Source organism: Psittacula echo (genome assembly GCF_963264785.1).
Source record: "Psittacula echo genome assembly, chromosome: 25".
Lineage (NCBI taxonomy): Eukaryota > Metazoa > Chordata > Aves > Psittaciformes > Psittacidae > Psittacula > Psittacula echo.
In genome coordinates this window covers 5,717,131-5,729,549 of record NC_137760.1, presented here as the reverse complement: position 1 = coordinate 5,729,549, position 12,419 = coordinate 5,717,131, and the positions used below count along the sequence as shown (strand labels likewise).

The 12,419-nt window shown below is 56.9% G+C and overlaps 1 protein-coding gene across 2 annotated transcripts in view; it reads right to left on the bottom strand.

Annotated features, from left to right (window-relative positions):
* Positions 1–12,419, bottom strand: part of BIN3 (bridging integrator 3) — a 35,066-nt gene that overhangs the window by 3,112 nt on the left and 19,535 nt on the right. For both annotated transcript variants that reach the window (XM_080634518.1, XM_080634519.1), the window contains 4 exons: positions 12,001–12,137; positions 11,635–11,675; positions 3,511–3,652; positions 1,691–1,825 (listed from right to left, as the gene is read on the bottom strand). In XM_080634518.1, coding sequence (XP_080490644.1) covers positions 1,691–1,825; positions 3,511–3,652; positions 11,635–11,675; positions 12,001–12,137 — 455 coding nt within the window. The remainder of the gene's footprint in view (positions 1–1,690; positions 1,826–3,510; positions 3,653–11,634; positions 11,676–12,000; positions 12,138–12,419) is intronic.

Genomic DNA, 12,419 nt, shown 5'->3' with positions numbered 1-12,419 from the left:
GCTCTGGAGTGCAGAACCATGGAATGGGCTGGGATGAAGGCAGCTCAAAGCTCCTCCAGCTCCAGCCCCTGCACAGGCAGGGGCACCTTCCACTACAGCAGGGTGCTCCAAGCCCCTGTGTCCAGCCTGGCCTTGGGCTGGACCAGTCACCTCCCATCGCCTCCTCACCCCTGTGATGGAGGGATGGGGATGCTCCCGGTGCTGTTCCTGGTACCCTGGGCAAGTCACTTCCCTTTTCCTGTTTATTGCAGCCACCTGCAACAAGGGAACACTGCAGCCCCCAGGCAGGAGCTCCTCAACTGGAGCGGGACACGGCCAGACCCCAGCCTAGGCACAAAGAACTCCTTAGGGAAGTGCTGAGCTCTCCTCCCAGCACTGGGAATGCCGCTGTGCTGGTGCATCCCTGCCCGGGGGTGGAAGGGTGCAGCCAGTGCTGGGGAAGAGGGATGTGGCTCCTGTCGGGGTTGGCAGGAAGGGTGGGATGTGACATGCTTCAGCATCCATCCGGGACCAGCTTTAGTCTGGCCTGCAGGAGAGGCACCGGCCTTGTCACAGCGCTGCCTGTCCGGTGTTAACGACGAGATTTCCTGACCAAAACCTGAGGATTCCCAGGAAGAGGGTACAAACAGGGAGCCTTTCAAACAGCTCCCTGCTCCCCCGAGCCCCCCCGGCAGGAGCCAGCACAAGCAGAGCACAGGGGACATCCTGGCCAAGGACAGGGGCAAAGGGAGCTGCCAGCGGATCACAGCACCCAGACGGGGCGGGCGGCAGCCGGGATTCAAGGGCTCATCCAAACAAGCCACCCACAGCCAGCGGCCACGAGGGCTTGCAGGGCTGGGGGCAAGAGCCAGAGGGACTTTGCAGTGGCTCCAGGGAGTCTGGTTCCTTGGGCTGCTGGAGCAGGGGACGGGAGCAGCAGCAGCAGCATCCCCAGGCACCATCTGGAAGGTGAATCAGGCTCAGAGAGCTCCGAGTGCGGGGTGAGGTGGAACTCGTGCTCCCTGCACCTGCTCTAGTGGAAGATTCCCCTGCCCATGGCTGGGGTTGGAGCTGGAGGAGCTTTCGGGTCCCGTCCAACACAAACCATCCCATGATAACCCTGATTCCATGGTACCAGACCTCCAAAGCAGGATTAAATCCCAGCCGTGTTCTTCTCCAGCCTAAGGAAAAGGGTGAGAGGAGGAGGAAGGTGGCGGGGCAGCAGCAAGGCAGGGAAGGAAGCTGGAGGGTGGAAATTAAAGCCAGCTGCGGTTAATTCAGGCCACCCCTTCCTGCAAAGCCACGGCACGGAGCGTACACAGCAGCCTCCTCTATTTGCCAGCACACCCCAGTTCTGGTTACCCAGAATCACAGAACAGTCAGGTTGGAAAGGGCCTGAAGATCGCCCAGTTCCAACCCACGGGCAGGGACAGACGAGACCGTGAAGATGAGCCCTCAGCATCTCAACATCTCAAACAAGTTCCAACCCTGAGCTCAGGATTTCAATGAGACATCAAATGCCGAAAGGTGACGTACAAGCAGGGCTTGAAGGCAGTCCCATGGGACAGGGACATCATGCCCCTGGTAAGAGGCAGGTCCACCTAAACCAGCCCAAACTCCCCTCGAGCTGCTGTAACGGCAGCCAGCACTGCGGGTACCACAGGCAGGATGGGTGCCAGCGGGGACACCCAGGGCAGGGACAGGGCCTCACCTGCGCCCGGACCAGCGCCTCGAAGCTGGGTTTGAAGTAGTCAATGCGGCTGCTGTAGAACTTGGGCATCTCCTCCAGGAGCTGCTTGTTCTTGGCTTCGAAGTCCTCCCTCACCGGCCTCAGCTCCTCACGGGCCTGCAAAGGAGAGGGACGGGGAGTCAGGGAAAGCGGCTTTCCTTTGGGGGGACCTGCAGCGAGGCCACCCCATGTCAGCAGAGTGCTCTGCTCTGACCCCGGGACAGCCAGCAACCAGCTAAGGGAGGCTGCTGGGACCAAATGACCAGCAACAGAGAGTGGTGGGATCCATGCAACCACCACCTTGGTGGGACCAAATGACCAGCAACAGAGATTGATGGCCAGCTTATGGAGCCCGGTGGGACCAAGCTCTAGCCCTAGAAACCAGGGGACACCCAAAGAGGCTGCTGCAGGGACCAGGAGCCAGCCTGGTCATGGGCAAAACCCAGCCCCAAGCTCCACCAGGCTGCAGAACATCCCCAGCCACGTCCGTGTGCCCTCACCCTGCGATTCCCAAGAGCATCACCAGAGGATCCTGCCCCCTCTGTCATTTTCCCTGCCCGTGACCTTCAGCTCAGCGCTGGCTTCTTTAAACAGAAGCGTGGGGAGAAAGGGAAATGTCTGGGAGCTGGTGTGGAAAAGGGCAGGAGGGGGTGGGCTGTGAAATATTAGAGCGGTTTCAAGCCTGCCATTTAATCCCGGTGCCATTCCAACGGGAGGGGGACGCGGGAGAGCCATGGAGCCGCGCCTGCTCCATGGGACAGCCCGACGGAGGTGGCAGGGACAGAGCCCCAGGCTTGGCAAAGCCTTCAAGCCCATCAGGTGTGAGCAGGTCCGAGAGGGAAATGCGCCACGCGCCATGAAACGAGGCTCATTTGGGGTGCAGGAGACTCGCAGCAAAGGGAGGATGCAGATTTGCGGCTCAATAAAAATACCTGGATAAAATGATCCCATTTCCCATCCAATCTGTGGGGCGCGCGGATACCCCAGGGTCAGGACTGCTTAAGGCTCCTGCAGGTATCTAAGCCCATGCAGTGGTTGGACAAGACCTGTTTTGGGGGGGGAATTAAAGCTCCCAGAAGTTCGTTAAGGGAATAACCCAAAGCTGCTTCATCACCAGGACAAAAGCATCCCCAGTTTCCAGCCCCAGCTTTAGGGAGCCAGGCTAAGGGGAGTAAGCTGCTTACTACTAAACCAGAGGTTTCTTTTGTTACGGGCTATTCTTTAACACAAAACTGTTTCTGTGGGGAAATCCATGAGAAAAGCCACGTTCTTTGCTGCCGAGGAGCCAGGGAACGTTCTGCGGGAGCGATGGATTTGGGGAGCAGGATTGAATGGGGCGAGGCTTTAATGGAGAGGAGAAATAAATCAGGATTTCACTAGAATCTGGGGGAGAGAAACGAACGTGTCCGGAACCAATCCCTGTGGTCTTCCAAGGCGAATTCCCTGGAGCAGGTGGCAAGCAGAAAGCTGGAAACTCTCTGATCTTCCCCCTTTTCCCACCCAGCTGCTTGCTCGGACGTGGAGGTCAGGGGGAACCCCCCCGTGCATTGTCCTCCTTCAAGCATCCCGCCTCCCATGATTCCATTTTAGTTTGGAAAACTGGCTCTTTCCCTTCCTGAAGGGCTGGAATCCACGTTTCTCTCCTCAAGCACCCTATTAGAGGGATTTTTGCACCAATAAAAGACATCCCTCCGAAGCGTTTTGCTTCCTGCGGGCATGGCAGGGATGTCAAGCACCAAAAGCTCTTCCCGAGTTTTCCCGGTGTCCCTGCCCGTGTGCTGGCTCCGGCAGCATCCCGGTACCTGGTGCAGCTTGGCAAGGACGGGGCCGGTCCTCTCCTTCTCCTCGTACTTCTCCACCTTGGACTGGAGGCGCTTGTAGTCCTGCAGCGTCTGCTCCCGGCGCTTCACGGCCATGTTCAGGCTGGGGAACACGCTGCTGAACCTGGGAAAGGCACGGCAAGGGCTTTGGGGTGGGATGTCCCGGTGGGATGCAGCAAGATCCCGGGTGGGAAGCCCCAAAGAACGCGGGATTCAGCCCGAAAACACCAACAGGTTCAAACAGGTTTGTGCCAAGCACAAAGGCTTTCACTGCGCTCGTCCAAGAGGCTGGAAGAGAGGGTAACTCAGCTATGAAGCCTTGCCAGGGGACAGGGGTTGAGAGGGGAGCCTGGGATTGCTTTTCCAAAGGGCAATCCCTGGCAAAGGGTGTGTTTAATAATATTATTAACATTAATATTGAATTAATAATAATTATTAATTTTAATTATAAATGAATATTAATAATAACAGTAGTAGTAATGAAGCCAAGTGTGCAAAGCCTGACAAAAGCACTCTGACGGTCCCAACCTGCAGCAGACTCCTCGCGCCTTTACCTTCTGTTTTTACCATTAATTCCTTCTTTTCCAGAGTTTTCCCCCCTCTCCTGCAGCTCCTGTATTGAAGAGCATGGGAGCTGCCCTAGCTGGGAGGGGGACACCAAGTTAACTCCACTGAGCAAAGCAGAGAGGAAACAAACACCTTTTCCTCCATAGGGACTGAGCCAACGAGGAATTCCCCCAGTCCCATGTCCAGAAAAGGAACGAAGGGGCAGAGCAGTTGAATCCAAACTGCAGGAGAAGTCAATGTGAAGCACAGGATAAAGAGCAACCTGGGTTTGGGGATGGTTCTGGTGTTCCTGAATGTGACACAAGAGGGAAAGCCACAACCTGGAGTGCTGCTCCCGACTCCCAAATGAGATCCTAGTGGAGGGGAAGGCGCTGGTGCTGGGCTCTGGGCTCGGATGGAATGGGTCACACAACCCCTGGATGCATTCATTTAACCTCCACTCATCAGGGGGTCGTTGGAGGGGGTCAAGGCCAGGAACTGGCTGTGAGGAATGCAAAGGGCAAATGGGAGAAGTGAAGGAGAAGGGGGAATATTTGTGTCCATGCATTTGTGCCCAAGCACAAGCACCGGTATCCGAGCATCCCTCTCGGAGAGGGCAGCAGGGACGCATCCCTACAACCCTGCTGCCCAAAGCCACCCAGCGCTGCTCCCTGCCCAGCCAAGCAAAGCTCTCCGATGCTATTCCCCCTCTCAACAAGAGGCTGTTGCATGAGGAGCAACCTGGAAAAGTCATCAGGATGCTGGCCCAGCGTCACCCCGCGCCCAGCTGCCCGCGAGCAGATGCTGCTGCCCTGACATTGCTTTTTATGGTATCCACACACGGCTCCCATTATATTCCAATGCACGTCCGGGCTGTGCTGGGCTCCCATGGCCTCACCAGCTCCTGGGCCTGCTGTCAAATACCTCCTCCCTCTATGTCAGGCCCAAAAATACGCTGTGAGAGGGCTTAGGGAAATGGGGATGGGCAGCGAGGGCTCTGTGGGGAAGGGAAGGGGTCTCCTCTGTAGGTGCTGAGGCGCTGGCACAGGGTGCCCAGAGAAGCTGTGGCTGCCCCATCCCTGGCAGTGTTCAAGGCCAGGTTGGACACAGGGGCTTGGAGCACCCTGCTCCAGCGGAAGGGGTCCCTGCCATTGGAGCTGGATGAGCTTTAAGGTTCTTTCATCCCAACCCATTCCATGACTCGGGGTGTCTCAGTGTTGGTCCTTCAGCAGCAGGCAGGGCCAGCCCAGCTCCTCAGGCACCACCGATGGTGCCCGCGCTCTCCCACGAGCCCCCTGGCTCGATGTGCACCCGGATGAGCTCAGCTCACGCAGGGAAGGATGCTCTGTCCTGCATTGATCCGGATTGAGGCGAGGCTGCCCCTGGCTCCTGCAGGAATCCCTCCCTATGAATTCCCCAGCACCTCAGGGAGAAGCAGGCTCCTGGCCCCTGCTGAATCCTGCCCTTGTTTTTCGCCCTGTGTGTCCAGAAATAGGAGCTCAAGGCAATGCCAGGGGTGGCAAACACGCGTGGAGGGCGACAGCGAGGGCCTGGCTCCTGCCACTGCCAAGCTATTCTGACGGCTTAATAAAGAGCTGCATTTCAGCCGGCAGCCCCAGCGTCTTCACAAGCATCTCATGCATGTTATTTACGAATGCTCCTCGTGCAAAGCCTGCCCCAAAGGCTCCACAGAGCCTCCAGGAGCTGCTGCGTCCACAGACACATCCCTCGCCCTCCAAACCCCGCTTGTGAGGGTCCCAAAGGTTTTCCAGAGCCCTTGGCTAAGCGTGGCTCTGGAATGAGCTGCCTTGGTGCCAGCAGAGAAGGGACAAGGACCACCACAGAACCATAGAATAGTTAGGGTTGGAAAGGACCTTAAGATCATCACTGTGCCATGAGCAACCCTCGGACAGCATCAGCCCCTCTGGAAGTGATGTCTGAGCAGCTAAACCCAGGCTCTAGCATTGGAGAAGGAGCAGGGGAAGCCTCATGAGCAAACCCTGCTCGTTTCCCCCATCCATTCCCGCTGCACATGGAGCAGGGACAATGCCTCCTGTTGCAAAGCACTCCAAGAAGCCCAGATGAGCCTCTTTGCACTCAGTGATGAACCCAGCTCCATCCTTCTCCATACGCTCACCCCAGCCCCTGCTTTTATAGGGGATGCGAGGCTGGAACCACCCAAAATCCCAGCATCCCCGCTCCGCTCCTCCAGACCTCGTTACTACAAAGCAAAGCAAACTGAAGCTGACCTAAAGCCACCGCGGTGGGCTCAGTGCTGAGAGCAGAGGGAAGGTAACGCAGCAGCGCAGGGCATTAGAGCCCCCCCGCCAGGAAAGCAGCTTGCACAATAAGCCGCCGTCGTTCCCTGTCACTTTTTAGGGAAGGGGATTACAGCACAGGCAGCTTAAGAGGAGCAGGTGAGGGGAGATAGGTGGGGATAAGGAGAACACAAACCACAACCTCCCTGCTGCTGGGGGATGTCCTGGTGCCTTCCCCGCGGGACAATGGCTCAGCCTTGGAAGACTCACCCGCTGCATCCGGAATCACCCGGTCACCTCCCTGCCTACGGCCCCGAGCAGCCCATTGCCTCCTCTCCATCCCTGATGCTCGCCCTGCGGCTGCCTCCAGCCCCCATTTTGGCGTCGGCAACGCAAGGGAGCTGCGAGGGCTTTGGCACAAGGGAAAACCATGGAGTCATGGGATGGGTTGTGTTGGAAGGGACCTTGAAGCGCATCCAGCCCTGTGGACACCTTCCACTGGAGCAGGGTGCTCCAAGCCCCTGTGTCCAACCTGGCCTTGAACACTGCCAGGGATGGGGCAGCCACTGCTCCTCTGGGCTCCAGAACCGGCCCAGCCTGGCTCCAGAGCAGAGCTGCTCCAGCCCTAAAAATAAGGGTAAACCCTTTATCTCCCCCTGTTTCCACTGTTTCAAGCACTCCCATTGGCAGCCCCATGAGCTGGACTAGGCTGGTATATGCGTGTGCTCTTCCTTAGGGATAATGGCTCGGGTAATGAAAGCAAAAGGAAGCGGACAGGATCTACGGCTGGCGCTGGACAGGGATAAATGGAATAACAGAGCTGGGGAGCATGAGGTGCAGAAGAAAGCAGCAGCGAATGGGATGAGGAGGAAGCCTGGAGAGGCACAAGGGCGGCTCGGCTGAGGCCGGAGCATCTGGGCTATGCTGGAGGATTCCTGCCATTCCTCAGCCGTGCCCACACGTCCGCCGTGGGCCCGTCCACCCACCAGGAAGGGGGAAATTAAAACCAGCCCTTCCTGGGGAGGAGAGGAACAGGAGCGAAGGGGCCGGGACACGGCAGCGAGCCGGGATTAGGCGGCGGCGGGAGGGGGCAGCGGCCATGTGGGGAGCTTTGAGCACCAAATCCTCATTAGGGGCTTGTTAAGGACATGAAAGCAGCTTTTCCTGCTTCCGGGCCCTGGCTCCCCTGCGGCTGCTCCGGGCCGGCAATGGGATGCCAGGGAGGGGTCACGGTAACGGCACGGGTATGGGAGGAAGATGCTGACCCCCCTGCCCCATGGATCGTAGCATCATGGAATGGGCTGGGAGGGACCTTGAAGCTCATCCAGTGCCAGCCCCTGCCCTGGGCCGGGGCACCTTCCACAGAGGCATCCACCCCACGCCAAGCACCGGCTGCTGTCCCTGACACACGGCTCCAGGGGAACGTAGACACGGATCTGCTGGGAACAGCTCCGGGATTGGACCTCTGGGATTAACACCAGCCCCAAGGGACGGCACCCAGGCGGCAGCACCCACTGCCACCCTGCCAAAGCCTCTCCTTGTCCTGCAGCAGCCCTGGAGCTTCAGCTGCAGGAGCAGGACCATGCTCCGAGCCGAGGGGATGATGCCATAGATGGGCAACCACAACATCCCAACCACGACATCCCAACCGCGACATCCCGATCACGACATCCCAACCACGACATCCCAACCGCGACATCCCAATCACGACATCCCGATCACGACATCCCAACCACGACATCCCAACCGCGACATCCCAATCACGACATCCCGATCACGACATCCCAACCACGACATCCCGATCACGACATCCCAACCACGACATCCCAACCGCGACATCCCGATCACGACATCCCAACCACGACATCCCGATCATGACATCCTGATCACGACATCCCAACCACGACATCCCAATCATGACATCCTGATCACAACATCCCAACCACGACATCCCGATCATGACATCCTGATCACGACATCCCAACCACGACATCCCGATCATGACATCCTGATCACGACATCCCAACCACGACATCCCAACACTCAGGAAGGTTCAGACAGCTCCAGTTTGTTAAACTGAGACCCTGCAGGTATTAGAGCCTGTGATCCTCCAAACCACCTGGCTCATTTAAGCTGCTTCCTTCCTTAAATACTGGCACACCATGGGTAGCACTAAGGCTGGAGCCCTGCCTTCAGCTCTGGGGCAACAGCACCAGAGGGACCTGGAGCTGCTGGGGCAAGGGCAGAGGAGGCCACGGAGCTGCTGCAAGGGCTGGAGCAGCTCTGCTCTGGAGCCAGGCTGAGAGAGCTGGGCTGGGTCAGCCTGGAGAAGAGAAGGCTCCTGAAGGGGAGACCTGAGAGCAGCTCCAGTGCCTAAAGGGGCTGCAGGAAACCTGGAGAGGGGCTTGGGACAAGGGCCTGTAGGGACAGAGCAAGGGGAATGGCTTTAACCTGCTCAAGGCCAGGCTGGATGGGGCTTGGAGCAAGCTGCTCCAGTGGAAGGTGTCCCTGCCCATGGCAGGGGTTGGAGCTGGATGAGCTTTAAGGTCCCTTCCAACCCAAACCATTCCATGATTCCAGGATTCCATGACAGTACGCAGTCTATCCCTAGTCCCTGACCCATCAAAACACCTCATTGCTCACCCAAGCCCCAGTAAAGAATGGGAAGAGTCACATAAAACCCAGCTGCTTTTCTCCCTCTTTTGCCCCCCATGCCCGGATCTGGTGTGAATTCCAGCAAGCATCTCCCATCCCGCAAGCATCCACCCCTCGTGGCCTCCCCCAGCTCCCTGCCCAACCCACAGCCTGCAGTGCGCGAGGGCTCCCCCGGGCTCTGCTCCTGCCCTGGACTCACACAAGTGATTGCCAGACAAAGGCTTCCTGGGGCTCAGAGCCGAATAACCCGGGGTGCCCACAAGGAAAAGGCCTTGAACAATGCTCGCCTCCACCCTCCACTGCTGCTTTCCTTTCCAGGCTCCAGCAAACAAGGCAGGGTTTGTCTGCAACCGACCAGCCCTGGACAGCTGAATGGAGATCTGAAGGCACATGTGCCTCTGATTACACTGTATTACCACTGATGGCAATTGCCTGCATTAAACTTATCTGCTTCTTTGACCAATAAAACGAGAAGAGACCACCAGTGAAGATGTAATAAAGTGCAGCTGCTGGAGCAAAAGCCTCTTTTCTAGGTCAAAGCCAGTTTGGGAGAGGCCAGCCTGGGCGCGGGGAAGCGATACCTCAGTGGGAATAAGAAGAGCTCCTCCAGGCAGCTTTCATTAATCTGGACCTTCCACCCCAGCCGCGTTGCTGGGGTTTATCTCCAGCAGGACAGGGGAGGCGCAAGCTCTGCTCTTCTCTCCTGCATCTCATTAGCCTCAAAGCAGACCCTTGGGCTCCTCAGAAATGGTCCTGGCTCCACAACTCATCCACGCACGCGGCTACGCTCGAAAGGAGGCGGGAAGAGGGAAGGGAAGGGAGATGCAGCCCCTCCGAGCATGAAACCTAAGCTGTTTAAGAGCACACAGCAACTGCCTGCGGGTGCCAAAGGGCAGGCAGGGAGAAACTACCATGTGTGAGTCCCAGTTTAGGAGGCTGGAGAGAACTGCGAACACTGGGAGGTGGCCGGGTGCTGAGGGGCACATCCTGATGCTTTGTCAAGCACCAACACATCAGTGGGGAGATGAGCATCACCTTGTGAGGTGAAACCTCCCAGTCCTGCTCTAGTGGAAGGTGCCCCTGCCCGTGGCAGGGGTTGGAACTGGGTGAGATTTAAGGTCCCTTCCAACCCAAACCAGGCTGGGATTGATCTTGCATCGCTGCCTCAAAGCCCTTCTCCACCATCTCCATCTACAGCATCACGAACCCAAAGCTGCACAAAGGCGGGCAAGACATCAGCAATGTGGAAATGGCTTTACTGCCTTGAATGAAGAGCCCCTGGGTTTAAAGCAGAAGGCAGGCTTTGCAGGGAGGGGTATTATCCTTCATTGCATCAACTAACACAAGTTGGGGAGGAAAAAAACAACAGGAACATTTCAGAGACACAAGCCCTTCTTCCAATTCGAACAGAATGCTGGAAGAAGCAGTTAATGTATCTTTCATGAGGACAATCTCGATAATAAGCAACACAATTCCACAGCACAAGCCTGGCTTTTTTCTTCTTTTCTTTCTTTTCTTAGTTTCTTTCTTTCTTTTTTACCCCTAAATGAAGCATTTCTGGTCGTGGGGAGACGACCGAGGCAAGACTTGAGTCACCCAAGCATCCCCCGGCGAGCACCACGCCGTAACCTCTTGCACTGAGTGGAAGGTGAGCTCTTCCTTTCAGGTTTGGGCAGAAACAACAAGAAAACAAGCAACCCAGCAACCCCGGCTGTGTCAAAGCCGAGCTCAAATTGGTCGTCAGCAATTTGCACCACTTACTGTCATATTAAAGTCATTTGATTTTATTTTCGCTCGCTCTTCTCGTACCACAACAGCGGATCTGAGGATTTCAGCAGACGTTTGGCACCGCAGCCGCAGCGCTCCTTGAAATGCTCCAGGGTGCAGCCCCTGCCGCTGGGAATGGCGCAGGCAGGAGGGAGCTGCACGGGGTCAGAGCACGGTGCTGAGCGCTGCTGCAGCACCACAACGGGGGCAGATGGAACCTGCCACCGGGGCAATGCTGTCAGCGCTCCAGCTCTGCTCCCTGCGAGGTTTATGCCCAAGCCTGGAGCCAGGTTGGCTCTGGCACACCCCTGTGATGGGTGAGATGGGCTCATGGGGCTCCCCTCCAGACCCCTCCTGCCCAGCTGCACCAGCTCTAACATCTCTCCTGCATGCAGATATTATTCATGGGCATGGAAGAGCTCTCCCCAAGAGCAGGCTTCTACTTCTTTAGTTAGGAACCCTCCACAGGAAGGACGCTTTGGGCCCCAGCGGAGCTCCCCAGTTGATGGTTCTCCTTCAGCAGCAGCAGTGTTGGTAGCAACCAGCACAGGAATGGGGAGGTGTTGAATGCTTGAATGCATTCAGTATTACTCGTTCAGATGTCCTTTAAAGTCCAGATGAAGGCATCTGGCAGGCTCAGATGCAAGAGGTCTTCCCCCTTGCTACAGAGCAGGAGTATGGACTCAGCTAACCCATCGCAGCCCTCCATGCCCCAGCTGCAAGGCAAGGAGATGCCGCTTTGCCCCAGGGACGTGAACTATTCCATCTTTAGGAAGGGCTCATTTCTAACCTGCCAACACCTCCTTCGATGATCACATCCCTGCAGTACATGGGGATGACAAACACACGACGTGGCTCATAGGACAGCGCTGGTACTTACTTTTTCAAAGGCTCTATGACTGTCTTTTGGATCTGATTCACCTGTTGAAAGCAAATTACATGTCAGGCTTGTTGAAGCAGCCTGTCTGCACAGCAACACATGTTTGCACAGTGCCTACCCTCGGATGGTGTGGGCTTCTGAGTGCAACCACGATGCCCTTTAACCAAAACCCAGGAAACTTCTCCCATGTGCTCGGGATGAGCTGAAATCCCCAGTTCAACCAGAGGCAGCAGAAGAACGAGATTAAAGAGAAACTCCCGTGGGAAGCATCTTGGAGACGATGACAAAAAGGAGGGAGGAAGGGGCAGATACCAACAGCACTGCAGCACCCCTACTCTCCCCTTCTGCTGCCAAACCCACATTCACCTTCTCCTGGTTGAAGGAGTCCATCCTCTTCATGGCTGTGTCGAAGGCGGTGACCATCTCCAGGAAGCTGGGCTCCTGCTCACACAGGGGGTTGGAGAGCAGGTCTGAGGAGATCTTCACAGCTGACTTGGACATGGCTGCGGGCAACAGGAGAGGCAAAGAGAGGAGAGGGTCACTGCTTTGTAAGGGCGGGTGGAACCGGAGGAGCTTGAAGGTCCTTCCCAACCCAAACCCATCTGGGATGCTGTGTGTCAGCACGGCCTCTGCAAAGGGTCACCAAAACTGGGGACCTGAGCCACCGAGCTGGGATTTAGCACAACTTCCCTGCTGGTTGAGAGAAGAGAAAGGAAGAGCCACCAATGCATCCACATACCCCCCCGAGCTGCCTGTACAGAATCAAGCCTGAACCACTCCAGGGT